Genomic DNA, 16813 nt, shown 5'->3' on the forward strand with positions numbered 1-16813 from the left:
ATTGAAGTCAGGGGATTGGGCTGGTCACTCTATTACCTCAATCTTGTTTGTCTGTAACCAAGATGTTTTGGGTCATTGTCATGTTGAAACACCCATTTTAAGGACATTTCTTCTTCAACATAGGGCAACATGATCTGCTCAAGTATTCTGATATATTTAAACTGATCCATGATCCCTCGTATGTGATAACTAGGCATAACACCATGGTATGAGAAACATCCCATATCATCATTTTGTACCACCATGCTTTACTGTCTTCACAGTGAACTTTGGCTTGAATTCAGTGCTTGGGGGTCATCTGACATACTGTCTACGGCTACTAGACCCAAATAGAACAATTTTGCTTTCACCAGTCCACAAAATGTTGAGCCATTTCTCTTTGGACCAGTCAATGTGTTCCTTGGCAAATGTTAACCCATTCAGGAAACGTCTTTTTCTTAACAACGGGACTTTGCAAGGAGTTCTTGCTGGTAAATTGGCTTCACCTAATCATCTTCTGTACTCACTGGTAACTTCAGATGTTCCTAATTCTTTCTGGAGGTGATCATGGACTGAGTATTTGCTATTTTGGCTAATCTTCGATCCAATTGATCGATCCAACGCTTCCTTCCATATCTTTCAGGTTTTGGTTGTCACTTCAAGGCATTTGAGATCATTTTAGCTGAGCAGGCTATAATTTGCTGCACTTCTCTGTATGTTTTTTCTCTCTACAATCAACTTTTTAATCAAAGTACACTGTTCATCAGAACAATGTCTGGAACAACTCATTTTCCCCAGTATTTCAGAAGGAAATGTGCTATGACCAACCTGTGCAACATTTGCCCCCCCTCCTACCTTAAATAAGGACCAAAACTGACACCCGTTCTTCTGCAGAATGAATGACTTCACCAATTGAACTCCTCACTGCTATTATTTTGAACAACCCCCTTTCAATCAATGCTTCGATTACTCGATTAGAATGAGTGGGATGCATGTCCTAATTGTTGGGTTTGTTTTGTTTTCATTACTCTACTACACTTTCAAGTCAATTATTTGCTATGTAGAAATATCACTTCTACTAAAAACAGTGATTTATCAGGTTAATGGTGTTGGACTGCTATTATTTTGAACACTACTGTACTGCTGGAATCCAACAATAAATACGCTCATATCTATTAAGATCTTGCCACCTGTGTCTCTTTTTCTGATCTGCTGGTACCAGAAGGTGAACCAAAATGAACGAAAACAAGCAAATCAGGCAAAGAACTTGACTGACCCACCTCCATGCTTGACCATGTGGATAGTATTCTTCCAGTCATAAGACCTATTTTTCTTGCACCAGACAAACAACTGATCCACATGGTCGAACAGTTTCAGTTTTTATTCCTGTTCTATTTTGTCCCAGAACTTTGGTCAAGAGTGTTTTGTGGATTTTGGCCATGAAGTCCTTAGTTCACAGATTCTATTCTACTCTATTCACTGACGTTTGTCCCAGCATTCATAAAACGTGTAATTAATAAAGAGTGATGTAACACAGTGGCTGTCTCAATCTGAGTGTGTTGCAGACATCAAATTCCACATGTTAATATTTACAAATTATAGTTTAATTGGTCAATGAAAACATTAAAGCCTTGTACATTAGCCAGTTAATTACAGGATCAAGATAATTAACTCTCTTGCTCTATCTGGGCTCCCTAAGACTCCAGAACCTCTTTAGCAGCTCACAAAATACCCTTTGCCTTTTTTAATCAGCTTGATTAACACTTGAATAGGGCACAGATTCCTTCAGACAGTATTCTAAAGCTACAAAGAAAAGAGGAAGCAATTCAATATATGAATTGCTATGGTTTTGTAATGGGATGTCCAACAAGCTCGTGGTCAGGTGTCCCAGTACTGCTGGATTCCAGAGTTAAAATCCCCAGCAGTGCTATCGAACGAAGAATGGGAGATGGCCGAGGCCCTGCGATAAATCGAGCTTGGGGTGTGGTACTGCATTGTGCCCAGAGATTCAAGTGCCTAGTGATGTCAAGCTAATTTCATTGGTCTTCCAATTACAAAATAAAAACAATATTGTACATTTATTTACTGAAGTGCAGACAATGATACAAAATAATAAAAAAAAATTCTTAATGAGAACACATCATACCATTTATGAACAAGACCACAGTATTAAAGAAATACCATAAGTTACATAGCAGTACAGTTCTTAATTACTATTTGTACAACTAGCAGAATTATATATATAAAAAACAACAACAAAGCCATTAGACCATGTCCACTTTCTTTAACATTCAATTAAGTGTAGTGATCCTGTAGGTGTACATTTAGGTTATGTTTGCACCTCAAATTTGGTGAGTAGACAACATAGAGAAGTATTGTATTTGCTATCAAACCCTTCTTGCTGTGAGCTGACAGCAGAGATGAGGACTCGACTCATGACTCGCAAAAAAAAATGACTCGTAAACAACAAGAGTCCCTAGCATCAGCATGTGTTAACATTAGTTACGTGTGACAATTATACAAATATATAAATAAACATGCATGTCGGCACATATTTTGATTTGGGACACAGTCTCTTCTTGTGACATATGATAAAATGGTGGAATACCCTACGTAGTGCACTTCACAGGAACAACTGGGGTGAATAGAACGCTCCTACAGAATTGACGCTAATGGTTGAAAGACCGCTTTCTGAACCAATCAGACCTTTAGTAAAAAATGCTGTTATTTGCATTTATTCAGTTTACGTCACACAGATGATGTGTCAATGAAACTCTTGATTGGCTTTCTAATGAGTTAGTGTTTTACTTCACAACCAGGAAAAGTTTGGAGGCTTTTAATTATAAGCACATTAGCAAAATAATGGATTATATTCCTAATGGGACAACACACGGTTATACATTTAATAGCATCTGGAAGAACATAAGCTAAGGTAAGCAGCGGTTATTTTTTTTGCTGTGTTTTGGAGTTTGGCCGCTGTGCCATGATTTATCGTGCGCTTTTGTTTTGCATTGAAAACAAAACATGTCAGTTTAAGCTTTTAACTGGTACCTTAATGTTATGGAAAATTACATTCATTTGCACAATGACTAGGAAAGTAAAGGTACTAAGTAAAACAGCTAAATGCAGTTGCTAATCTGTAGTTGTTTTTTATCTGAACTTACATATTATTTGTTTATTTCTATGCTACATTTCCAGTATATGTTTTGTGTATATAGTATTGACTCGTGAATTGACTCAGAGTCTAGTCTAAAGACTTGTGACTTGACTCGGACTCTAGCCTAAAGACTTGTGACTTGACTCGGACTCTAGTCTAAAAACTCATGACTTGACTCAGACTCTAGCCTAAAGACTCGTGACTTGACTCAAACTCTAGTCTAAAGACTCGTGACTTGACTCGGACTATAGTCTAAAGACTTGTGACATGACTCAGACTCTAGCCTAAAAACTCATGACTTGACTCAGACTCTAGCCTAAAGACTTGTGACGTGACTCAGACTCTAGCCTAAAGACTCGTGACTTGACAAACTCTAGTCTAAAGACTCATGACTGGACTCGGACTCTAGTCTAAAGACTCGTGACTTGACTCAGACTTGTATTTTGTGACTTGTGAACATCTCTGGGTGACAGCACTACCCACTGTGCCGCCCACTATTAGGAGAATTAAATAATCAAATCAGATTTTAAGTATATGGCATTTAGCACATTAAAACAGAATGCTATGATTTAGTAATCTATGTACTTCATTTAAACTGAAGGTGGGCTTTGACATGCCAATAAATTTGAATCATTGGAAATATTTAGTCCATCTGACACAAAGTCACCGTAGACTGCTGGACCTTAAGTCCAAATCCTGGATAAAGAGGCTCAGTAAATGTATTGTGTGTTGTATGCAGAAGGGTCAGCTTGTCTGGTCTGACACTGTAGAAAGAAAGAGTTCCAGCCTGCCAGTCGAGATAAATTCCCACCATGCGTGACTGTGAAGGAGATGGTATGGAAGTTCTGCTTTTATTGTGACAGACGATGTATTCCTGGTCATTACACAAGATCCCCCAGGATTTATTGTTCAGTCCAAATATAGCATTCCATCCCTGATTTTCCACAGTCTTTGTTTTATAGGTTACTCCAATGAACGTTCCACTGGCAGTCCAGTCTACTTCCCAGTAAAAGCGCTGCCCAGTCAGGCCTTCCTCACACAGAATTTGAGGAACATGAATAAATCTTTCGGTGTGGTCAGGATAGGCCTGTTTCTCTGCAACCACAGACACTTTTCTGTTTCCTTCAGACAGCTTCAGATTTCCGTTTGCTGTGTTTGAGTCAAAAGTGAGCTGGGAAGCATCTGCAAGGTAAAGATTTTGTTTAGACTTATGTATGAATACAACCTACCTACAGGCGTCTCGGGCTACTAACCAGGGTTCTAACACAGCATTGATGACCCTGCCCCTTTTTAGTCCAGTCTTTTCCAACCCAGCAGACTTTAGAGGCCAATTTTTGAATCTGTAGAGTTCAGAATCCCAGCACTGGTGTACTAGCAGAATATCTCTCTGCGCTGCCTGGGCGCCCAAATGATTTCACTCACTCACTCTCTAAACAGCTTATCCAATTAGTGTCGCGCGTTGGGGTGCTGGAGCCTATCCCAGCTTTATAATGGACGCAAGGCACACAGTAACACCCTGGATGGGGCGCCAGTCCATCACAGGGCGACACAAATAAACACACACACACACACCCATTCACCTATAAGGCAAATCAGTGTCTCCAATTAACCTGACTGCATGTTTTTGGACTGTGGGAGGAAACCGGAGCACCCGGAGGAAACCCACGCAGACACGGGGAGAACGTGCAAACTCGTCCCACCTGAGGATCGAACCCAGGACCTTCTTGCTGTGAGGTGACAGTGCTACCCACCGAGCCACTGTGCTGCCCCCAAATGATTTCTTGTAATAAAATATTAATTGCACAAAGGGCCAGGTAAGCTACTGAACCACAGCGAGAGCCAATATCTACAAATGGAAAAAGCTAATAACATTAGCATAAAAGAACAGTCTATCCAAGTGTGGCCAGGCTGTTGAAATTTCTTTACAAGCTTAGCAGCAACCCATGTGGAATGTCCAACTTTTTTTTTTTTTTTGAAAACACACACCTAAAGATCTGGATATCCTTAGACTAGATAAAAATGGATCTGTAAAGGGGTTCAGTCAGATTGATCACTCTGTAGAAAACAATGGCATGGCCATAACAAAAGCATTTCTGCTGCATATCAAGTGAATGCTGCTTTAGTATTTAACCCAGTTGTTGTAGCATTCCATTCAAACTAGGGATGTAATGATGCACCACAAGGCAGTTAAAAATTGGTGCACATGTGCCACGATTCGAATCGGTAATTCATGTAAAATGAATCGATATTCACTTTAAACAGCAGAGGGCACTGGCGCTATTCACCTCGCCTCGTTGACATCACTACACAGTTGTATGGGATTTATTTCTTTATTTGTATTATTCCTTTATTTATATAATATATAGATTTGTTTTAAATTTTCATTTCATTTAAAAAAATTTCATGTTTTTTTTACACAAAATGAGAAATGTGCACCATTGTACCAACCTCAGAAATAAAAGGGAATTCATTATTTAAATAAATAATATATATATATATATATATATATATATATATATATATATATATATATTAAAGAAATAATAAAAGTAACTCAAAATTTGTCTTCAATTTTATTTTGTTTAAAAAATCGGGAAAAAATCGTATCGTGAACCCAGTATTGTGAGTCGTATTGCATCGCGGGTAGAGTGTATCATTACATCCCTAATTAAAACCCTAGATAACCAGCTAAATATTATTTAAATTAGATTAGGTTAAGGTTTTTGCTCATAACACTAGATGAGGTTCCTTAAACACTAGAAAAAAAATGGTTACCCAATAATCCTCCTTACATTGGCATCAATGCTATTTTGTTGGCTTTGACACAATTGTCTACATCTTTATAATACAGAATACATCCTTACTTACATTTCCTAAGTCCTGACTTGATTCGTGATGTCCCACCATGGTCAAAGCTATGGAGCATGAGTAACAAATACAGTCAACAAACTTCTAAAATGTGTACTAGGTTAAAAAGAGACAATAATGATTTCTGTACATACTTCACTTTCACTGAGGGTGTATATGAAAAAAACTCTTCTGCTTCTTCGGGATAATTGTAGCTCAAGTCAAGGCTTCTGAGTTGAGAGTTTGAAGACAAAGCTTCAGACAGGAACTGGCAGCCTGCTTTCATAATCTGACACCCTGACAAGCTGTGGAAAAAAAATACACATACATGGAATGATATGATACATGTACAGTATTTGCAATCATGCCATCTACTTCATCAGATGCCTTTCAGCGTTTTATTTTTTATAAAGTTTAGATACTCTATTAAACGGTACTTATTCATGACCTTGTGACTTCTCGCTCTTTCTTTTAGTTGTGCTGTAATAATTAGGGGTGCCGGAGTCTAAAGCTACTCTCTGTAAAACTGATATTTTACTTAATTCACAATTTTACATTTTTAACTACATTTTCTGTTGTTTTACCCTGAGGTAGTTCTGAGGGAAACCTGTTTACCCACCCGAGGTTAAGGAATGAAGTCGAGACAACAATGTGCCAACAATGCTGCTCCTGCCAGATGTGACAGAAACCTGGCGTGTTTGCACCAAGAATGTCAAGAACTCACTACAGACTTTATCACAGACTGGACTGAATAATAACTCCAATTATTTTGCTAGTTATAACTTTTAGTCCATTTTAATTTTGTGTTTGTATGATTTATGTAAATCCTATTTATTCAAATTATTCTCCAGGCCACCCGAGGAAGATGGGTCCCTGCTGAGTCTGGTTCTTCCCAAGGTTTCTTCCTGTAATTCATGAAACCTATACAATGGATTCTTTTTCTTGATAAAAAAAAGAAAATTCACTCAAGTTTCTTCAGTTTTTTCCTCAAGTCAGTGAGATTTCGCAGCTTTGTGCATATACACTGACATTAACACAGAATAATAACTTTTAGTACAAACCTGAGTGTCTGGAGCTTGCAATTTTCATTTTCTAGTCCATGTGAAAGCAGTTTTGCACCAGAATCCTTCAGGTTGTTGTCCCTCAGATTCAACTCAATGAGCTTTGTGTTCGGTGACTGCAGCACTCGTGAAAGGTATTTGCAGGAGTTCTTTGTAAGGGCACATTCCCTAAGGCTAAGATTACATAACAAAGTAAATCAAAATACATTCGGTAATGCAGCCAACTAGGCATAACATTATGACCACTGACAGGTGAAGTGAATAACACTGATTATCTCTTCATCACGGCACCTGTTAGTGGGTGGGATATATTAGGCAGCAAGTGAACATTTTATCCTCAAACTTGATGTGTTAAAAGCAGGAAAAATGGGCAAGTGTAAGGATTTGAGCGAGTTTGACAAGGGCCATATTGTGATGGCTAGACGACTGAGTCAGATCATCTCCTAAACTGCAGCTCTTGTGGGGTGTTCCCGGTCTGCAGTGGTCAGTATCTATCAAAAGTGGTCCAAGGATGGAACAGGGATAAACAGTGGTGACAGGGTCATGGGCGGCCAAAGCTTATTGATGCACGTGGGGAGATAAGGCTGGCCTGTGTGGTCCGATCAAACAGACGAGCTACTGTAGCTCAAATTGCTGAAGAAGTTAATGCTGGTTCTGATAGAAAGGTGTCAGAATACACAGTGCATCACAGTTTGTTGCGTATGGGGCTGCATAGACGCAGACCAGTCAGGGTGCCCATGCTGACCCCTGTCCACTGCCGGATAAGGCAGGATAATGCGCCCTGCCACAAAGCAAAAATGGTTCAGGAGGTTTGAGGTGTTGACTTGGCCTCCAAATTTCCCAGATCTCAATCCAATCGAGCATCTGTGGGATGTGCTGGACAAACAGGTCCGATCTATGGAGGCCCCACCTCACAACTTACAGGAGTTAAAGGATCTACTGCTGACACCTTGGTGCCAGATACCACAGCACACCTTCAGGGGTCTGGTGGAGTCTATGCCTTGACGGGTCAGTTTTGTTGTTTTGGCAGCAAACGGGGAACCAACACAATATTAGGAAGGTGGTCATAATGTTATGCCTCATCAATGTATAATGTAGTAATAAACAATGGAGATTTAAACTGACCCTAGTGTTCGATAATGATATTTGTCTATACTAGATTTTGGAAGTGTAGCATAGTGGTGAAAAAAGTTGTGTGAATGCTGCACAGCACCAGGGCTTGGTGTCAAACCAACTGGTAAACTGCCTTCCCTTAAATTTAGCTAGTTTTAACAATGTTAATGAATACGTGTGTTTCCTGCTCTATACCCAAAGTTTATGGGTAATCAAGTTGAATTGGTTATTGAAGATAAATAAATACATGGTTTGCTAATTAAACTTGTCTAGAGTGACTTGTCTGCACCCCTCATTTTGCGAACCACTGCTATAGACATTTGTTAAGCATACAAAATAGATAGGGCATCAAAACTTACCTTAACCACTGTAGGTTACAATGCGAACTCTGTAGTCCCAACTCTAGTTGTTCCACACCAGCATCTCTTAGCTGGTTAAAAGAAAGATCTAAATGTGTAAGATGGGAACCTTCAGTTCTTAATGCAGAGGCTAGCGTTTTACAACTCGTGTCTGTGATCCCACAGCAAGCAAGACTACAAAAGAAAAAGAAGGCATAAGACTGAGCAAAGCAAGGTCAAAAAAGAAAAAAAAAAATGACTGGAAGCGGTTCACTTACTTTAGTTTCTCTAACCAGCAATGTGGACTTTTCAGTCCTGCAAGGAGCAGATTGACTCCATTATCTCTGAAGGTATTGAAGCTCAGGTCTAGCTCCCTAACTGGAGAGTTTGCGTACCGGAGAGAAGAAGCCACAGTTGTACAAGCTTCAGCAGAAATCTTACATCCAGAGAGTCTGAAGAGAAAAAAAAAATAATTTTAACTGGTCATGTTTACTTATTCAATAAGTAAGTACAACCCCAAATCAGAAAAAGTTGGGACAATATGTAAAATACAAATACAATAAAAATGCAGTGTTCCTTACATTTACATTGACTTTTGTTTCATTGCAGACAGGATGAACCTGAGATATTTAATGTTTTGTCTGGTCAACTTTATTTCATTTACTAATAAACATCTATTCCTGTATTTCAGGCCTGCAACACATTCCAAAAAAAGTTGAAACGGTGGCAATTTAGGGCTAGTAATGAGGTGAAAAAACTAAATAATGATGTGATTCCAGTACTGAACTGGCCTGTCTACAGTCCTGACCTGTCCCCAATAGAGAATGTGTGGAGAATTTTGAAACTGAAAATGCAACAACGATGACCCCGTACTGTTACACAGCTTAAGACGTGTTTGCAGAAAGGATGGGACAAATTAAAAGCTGAAACACTAAATCGCTTGGTCTCCCCGGTGCCAAAACATCTTTTAAGTGGTGAAAAGGAATGGCAACATTACAAAATTTTTTGGAATGTGTTGCAGGCCTGAAATACAGGAATGGATGTTTTTAAATAAATGAAATGAAGCTGACCAGACAAAACATGAAATATCTCAGGTTCATCCTGTCTGCAATCAAATAAAAGTCAAAGTAAATGTAAGAAACTCTGTGTTTTTTATTATTTGCAACTTTCATGCTGTCCCAACTTTTTGTCTGATCTGGGGTTGTACATGCAATAATACATGTTAAGTAAAGTGATCCAAGCCCTTCAGACTGTTTTATATATTATTCTCTTTAAAAGTGGACATTATGTCAAAATAAAATGCCAAAGCTTTTAACAATTTAGTACAACTATAAAGACAGTCAAATTTAAATTGTGTTCATCATATCAACTGTAACTGAAATGCAATACATTACACCATCTACAATGTTAAGTATAGTGGTAGGAGTACAATTTTCTCAGTTTCTACAAACTGTCCATTTTATCAGCTCCGCTTACCATATAGGAGCACTTTGTAGTTCTACAATTACTGACTGTAGTCCGTCTGTTTCTCTGCATACTTTGTTAGCCCCCTTTCATGCTGTTCTTCAATGGTCAGGACTCTCCCAGGACCACTACAGAAGCTAGTGGATCAGACACAGCAGCGCTGATGGAGTTTCTAAACACCTCACTGTCACTGCTGGACTGAGAATAGTACACCAACCAAAAGTATCCAGCCAACAGCACCCCGTGGGCAGCGTCCTGTGACCACTGATGAAGGTCTAAAATATAACCAACTCAAACAGCAGCAATAGATGAGCGATCGTCTCTGACTTTACATCTACAAGGTTGACTGTCTAATAGAGTGGACAGTGAGTGGACACGGTATTTAAAAACTCCACCAGCACTGCTGTGTCTGATCCTCTCATACCAGCACAACACACACTAAAACACCAGCACCATGTCATTGTCACTGCAGTGCTGAGAATGATCCACCACCTAAATAATACCTGCTCTGTGGTGGTCGTGTGGTGGTCCTGACCATTGAAGAACAGGGTGAAAGCAGGCTAAAGTCAATGAGATTACATCTACAATGTAAAATATAGTGGTGGTAGCATGATGTTGGAGATGTTTTAGTAACTCTGACTGTCAATCTGCTGAATATAGACTGGAAAATAAATGATGCAGTGTACTAAAAACAGTGGATGAAAACTTCATTGTAAGCACACTGACTCAAGGAATCATAATACAACCTCATTAACCTCATTAAGCATCTATGGCAACACCACACCACAACTAACCTAGCAAGCTACCAAAGGTAGCTCAGCCAAGTAACTGTTAAGGATAAATACTGTATTAAACATGACTAAAATACTATTTCAGCAGAGGTTGTATTAACAGCAGTGCTGAGGAACCCTGCTTTGATCATTGTCCATCCCTCTCCAATCGCTTGTCTCTATAGGTGGTGGGATACAGTTGTGATTCAACCTTGGAAGCTTAAGTGAACAACCCATCAGTGAACACATGACTGCAAAAGTACAAAAAGATCGTACTCACATTGCTTTCTTAGCTGTTTTCACAACAGGTAGAAGTCTTTGCCGTCCAGCTTGTTCTGTGTTGTACGTTCTCAAATCAAATTCTTCAATGATGCCCTCTGACATGAGAAGCACAAATGCCAGTGCTGAACATTGGTCTGGCTTCAGGGTCTTGTTAGGGACTTTTTCACTTTGTAAAATATTCTGAATGTCTTTAACCAGAGAGTTGTCATTAAGTTTATTCAGGCAGTGAAACAGGTTGATGATCCGCTCTGACTGGTTTGACCTCTTAATTGTTTCTTTAATAAATTCGACAGTCTTCTCGATGCTTTTGGGAGAACTTGTGTTTTTAGCCAGGAGACCCTGCAGAAGCTTTTGATTGGAATCAAGCGAGAGCCCCAACAGAAAGCGAAGGAAGAGGTCAAGATTTCCATTCTTACACTGCACAGCCTTGCTCACAGCACACTTCAGAACGTCAGACAGTTTCACTCTATCCTTTTGTGTGGGTTCTGTCATGAAAACATTGGTGCCCTCATTTACATATACACACAGTACGTACAAAGCAGCGAGGAACTCCTGAACACTCAAATGCACAAAGCAGAAGATCTTTTTACTGTAGAAACCAGCTTCCTCTTTAAAAAACTGAGTGCATAAAGTTGAGAACTGTGAAGTTTTGCTCACGTCAATTCCATACCTCTGCAAGTCTTCCTCATAGAATATCAGATTCCCTTTTTGTAGCTCTTTGAAAGCCAGATGTGCCAGCTTCATGATCATCTCTTTGTCCAGTTCAGAAAACTGCTTTGGATCATAAGTTCTCAGTCCTTGGTATTTTTCATTCTTAATACTAGTCTGAATGAGAAGAAAGTGTGTGTACAGTTGTGTCTGGTCTTTGGGGATTTCACTGCTGTCTGGTGCCATTTGAAAAGCTTCGAGAACAGTTGCTGAAATCCAACAAAAGACTGGAATGTGACACATGATATGAAGGCTTCGAGAAGACTTGACATGTCCAATAATTTTATTGGCCAGGGACTCATCTGTAAATTTCTTCCTAAAATACTCCTCCTTTTGTTTATCCTGAAATCCTCTGACTTCAGTCACTCGTTGAACACAACCCTTTGGAATCTGCTCGATCGCGGCCGGACGGGATGTGATCCAAAGATGAGCCGAGGGGAGCAGGTTGCCCTGAATTAGGTTCACAAGAAGCACACTAAGCGTAGTGGGTTTTGTAATGTCATGCCATTTGTGTTGGTTTTGAAAATCCAGCGGTATTTGACACTCATCTAGGCCATCCAGGATCAATAAGAGTTTTATGTTTTCACTCTGAAGGTTTTCCACCTCTGCAAGCTCTGGGAAGTAGTGCAGGAGAAGGTCCATCAGACTGTAGACTCGTTTTCTCTCAGGGTTCAGGTCACGGAAGGATAGAGGAAGAATGAGGTGGATCTCTTGATTTATTTTACCGTCTGCCCAGTCGTAGACAAACTTCTGCACACAGACTGTTTTTCCAATTCCAGCTATTCCTTTGGTTAGAACTGTTTTAATGTGATCTTTTGACTTGAAGATGTCACTATGGTCGATTGGAGTTTCTTGCATGTTTAGATTCTTAGCTGCTGCCTCAATGTGTCTTATTTCATGCTCGGTGTTAACTTCTCCAGTTCCACCGTCAGTAATGTAGAGCTGGGTGTAAATTTCCTCCAATAAAGACGGCTTTCCGACTTGTTTATTTCCTTCGTGTAAATGTGTGAATGTTCTTTTTAGCTTTGCTTTTAGTTTTTCAATGCAAGTTAAGAGAGATGAACCTGAAAATAAAAAGAAAATGTTTTATAAGACAGCAACAATATGTTATCCTGTAAGTCCTGTAATCCTGTCACTAAGAAACATACGTACTTGGGGGCAAGAAATGAAAAGCAATTTTTAAGGCATCCTCTCCAGAGAAACATTCCATCATTCGTCCAGCAATACTCCTACGATCAGAATCATCCTCCAGGCTCTCAAAGCACTCGCTGTATTCTAGGCAAAGGTGTCTTTTAAAATCTCTAAATACACTTGGAGTCATTGTACTCAGCTTGCCTTGTAAAACAGACACTGTATTTGGTTTCACCTAGAAAAGAATTGTAAAAATGGGTTCAAACACAAGTTAATGATGTATATGTATGTACACATATGAGACCAGGATTATATTGTGTTGAAATAGCTCTGAGCCACCAAAGGACACTGGAAGTAGTCCTGAAGTAGTTGATATTACTATCAGGATCTTCAACTTCCTATTTTGGTGCCATCTCTTCTGCAGGTAAATATGCCTATTTGCCCGGGCACTTACATGATTTTGAGAAAAACAGTCAGTCTTTTTCCACTGCACCGCAATTCCACCTCCACTGCAATAAAATATTAACTATTAAGAGAAATCAGCTTACCGTTGTGTAACGTTTTTTGTGTCCTTTGTGCTTCTGTACAGCACAGTTCTTGCAGATTGGGATCTGATCAGTCATACAGAACATATCAAGAACAGTCTCATGGTTATGACAAAGTTCCTTGCCAAAGTCACTGATCTTACTTTCCGTAGGTATTTTAACATTTGCCTGCTTGATTTTCTCTATCACTTCAGCCAGAGCTTTGTTGGTGACTGCCATACAATCTTCTAATTTTGATCTCTTTCCACACTTTGGACACATTCCATTTTTATGTTGTGTCCAGTATGTGGTGATGCACTGCTTGCAGTAGTTGTGTCCACATGTATTAGAGACAGGGTCGCTTAAAAGTTCATGACACAATTCACATCTGAATACATCTTTAGATGAATACATCTGTAGCCAGTTTGAATATATCAGTTCCATACGACTAAGATTAAAAAGAAAACATGAAAGCCATTGTAAGCAAATGACATTGAAAGAAGTGTTGAGTTTGTACGTTATACGATGCTTCAAATCTTACCTCCTGTCAACAAATTTGATTGGTACTATCATTGAGTTGTCACTCTTTAGAGATACAGTACTGGGTGAGGGTGAATCTGGTCTCTCCAACACAGTACTGTAAAAAAAAACATGATTAATTCCTTTTATCCAAAGCGACTTACAGTACTGTGACAGTATACAGTCTAAGCAACCTGGCAGTGGTGAGGCTTGAACCGGCAACATTCTAATTACTGGACCAGTATCTTAACCACTAGGCTTCAACTGCCCTATAATCCCAATACAACCCTAACATTCCAATAATGCGATACGAATAATACGATGTTTACACTACCGTGTCTAGTCATTATTGGACATGACACTCTGGTGTAGACAGTATTATGTAATTTTTAGACAATATATAACATGACTAGCATGAGGAATGCAAACCATCCAGCTATTGTTTTATCTTATTTGTAAAAGTAAAAAAAAACTTAAAATGACCAATTCACCAACAAACAGTACATTTATTTAATGTATTCAGTCGAAGAACTAGAAAAATAATCACAAAGATTTAAGGGACCAATAATTCTACAGCTATTCAGCTATAAAGGAATTCTGGATCTTTAAAGGCAGCACTTCTACTTTTCAAAGATAAGGCTTAAAGACAAAGAAAAATTTTTTTTCTCTTATCTTATTCAGGTTAAAAACAGTGTTGAGTTCAAACATTATACAATTCTTTAAAGCTTACCTCTTGTCAGTTACACCAAATTTGATTGGTACTATCATTGAGTTGTCACTCTTTAGAGACACAGTACTGGGTGAGGGTGAATCTGGTCTCTCCATCTTTGTCCTGTAAAGTACAGATTAAGATTAAGAACCAAAAGAGTCAAATAACATTATGGGTAATGTTTACTGACTCATTCTTTATGCTGAGATATAAATTAACTATACAAATAATCAGTATTTACAAAATAAAATAAGAACAGCTAAATGCTGCATATGGTATTTTATTATTAAAATGATCTCTGCAGTTTACTGGCATCTTTGTATATCTTCAGGGAATTTGCTGACATGGACTGCTTAAATATTAGATTACAGTAGATTAGATACAGTGAACGAAATGAAAAGCAATAAAAATGAATGAAAACTGGAAAACTGAAGGTCTTTTAAATGTTTTCTTTAGAATTTAATTTAGAGGGATTTAGTGAAAAGAAACATGTACTGTGTTCACTGTACTTTTATTTTTAATATTAAATTTACAAAAATAATTATTCATAAGAAGCAGTCACATAGATATTGCGTTACTCCTCTCAAGTTCAATAAAGGCTCAACTGCGTTCCTTTGGTTTCAACAGACATTTATTGTGGCTCACATGTCTTTGTTTCATGCCTTATCAGTGCCTCAAAAAACGCCGTCAGAACTAACAAAGGAAAAACACAACCTAAATCAGCTCACGGCAAACATCGCGAATTTACAGGAATAAAAGACGTAATTAAAACAATAAACCGTACCTCATTGGCCACATTAACTCCAGAGGAATAAAGAGAATTTTATACAGCTTCTTATAATACAATCCTTATGAGTAGTCTCTTACAGACGTGTCACGCAAAAACGCTTCAGGTACCTCTATAAGTGCATCACTCAACCTTACTCCCGGAGCAACAAGTGGCATGCGGAACAAAAGAATAAGTTCCTTTACATTTCAATGTTTACTCATCTCATTTACACAATATGAACCTTAATTACAAGAATTTTCTTAAAGTTGTAACTTATTCGTTACTGCACCTTTAATATCAAACTTAAATATATATATCACACTTCTTAACAAAACGTTAAATAATAATGAACCAAAATACAGGAATTTTGTCTCTGACGGCAGCCACATATTGTTTAAAACGAAAATGGCTAGAGGAAAAAACATCCATGCACAACATTAAAGTATTGAAAGACTTTATTTTAAAACAATACAAGGCTACATTTATAATTAAGGCTACATTAAAGTAAATACGTTTTAAGTATTAGTACATACGCATGCAATGCGGTGCATAAGATAGTGTAGCATTGCATATGTACTAATACTTAATATATTCACATAGTTTATAATCCTTTTTAAAAATATCCACATCATTTCTATTAAATTATTACATTTGTTTTCTTTATGATTAAAATAAACATTTACATAAGCAATTTACGTTAGAACGTTTAAATCGAAAGTGAAAGTAAAATCTTTGTCCCTTCTAAAATGGTTTCTTTCTTTATGTTCCGAATTTAAAGTCCATCTTAATCAGTTAATGTACAGTAACACAGTAATACAGTAATCATTCGCGTACCTTTTTTGGTTTCTGAGGGTTATTTTTCGAGGTCATTCGGAAACCTCTTCCCGTTTGCTGCGCAGGCTGTTTAAAATGGCGCTGTACACAGTGTTGCCAACTCCTCAGTAAGGAAAGTAGCTATTGGCTGTCCTAAAAGTCGCTAGAAGTCGCTAAATGACGTCATCGCCTAATTTGCATAAGATCCTTTTGACGCTGTAGAATAGAGGAATAACATCGTGGGAGAGACAAAAAGTGGGTATAAACACCCTAAATATGTTTAGAACTACAAATAAACGTTCTTCTGTTAAGTAGTGGTTTGTTTTTGTTTTTTAAAACAACACTGCAAAAAACGCCCAAAACACAGGATAAGCAGATGATGTCTTATATCTAATATATATATACAGTATATATATACAGTATATATATATATATATATATACTGTATATATATATATATACTGTATATATATATATATATATATATATATATATATATATATATATATATCGTGGGAGAGACAATATATATATATATATATATATATATATATACACAGTGGGGAAAATAAGTATTTGATCCCCTGCTGATCTAACATATGAATCAGTGTATTGATGGGTGTGGCAAC

General features: G+C 38.0%; 1 protein-coding gene across 1 annotated transcript; it reads right to left on the reverse strand.

Annotated features, from left to right (window-relative positions):
* Positions 1 to 1561: 1561 nt before the first annotated feature.
* Positions 1562 to 16265, reverse strand: LOC134329573 (NACHT, LRR and PYD domains-containing protein 4-like). Its single transcript, XM_063010859.1, has 12 exons — positions 16206 to 16265; positions 14624 to 14725; positions 13916 to 14011; positions 13399 to 13822; positions 12872 to 13085; positions 11010 to 12783; positions 8774 to 8947; positions 8517 to 8690; positions 7045 to 7218; positions 6139 to 6288; positions 6005 to 6051; positions 1562 to 4318 (listed from the first exon to the last, which is right to left on the reverse strand). Exons 2-12 carry the CDS (start codon positions 14716 to 14718, stop codon positions 3780 to 3782), a joined length of 3861 nt encoding a protein of 1286 aa, XP_062866929.1. The 5' UTR covers positions 14719 to 14725; positions 16206 to 16265; the 3' UTR covers positions 1562 to 3779.
* Between the last annotated feature and the right edge of the window lie 548 nt (positions 16266 to 16813).

The sequence above is a fragment of the Trichomycterus rosablanca genome, chromosome 2, assembly GCF_030014385.1.
Source record: "Trichomycterus rosablanca isolate fTriRos1 chromosome 2, fTriRos1.hap1, whole genome shotgun sequence".
In the NCBI taxonomy this organism is placed as follows: Eukaryota; Metazoa; Chordata; class Actinopteri; order Siluriformes; family Trichomycteridae; genus Trichomycterus; species Trichomycterus rosablanca.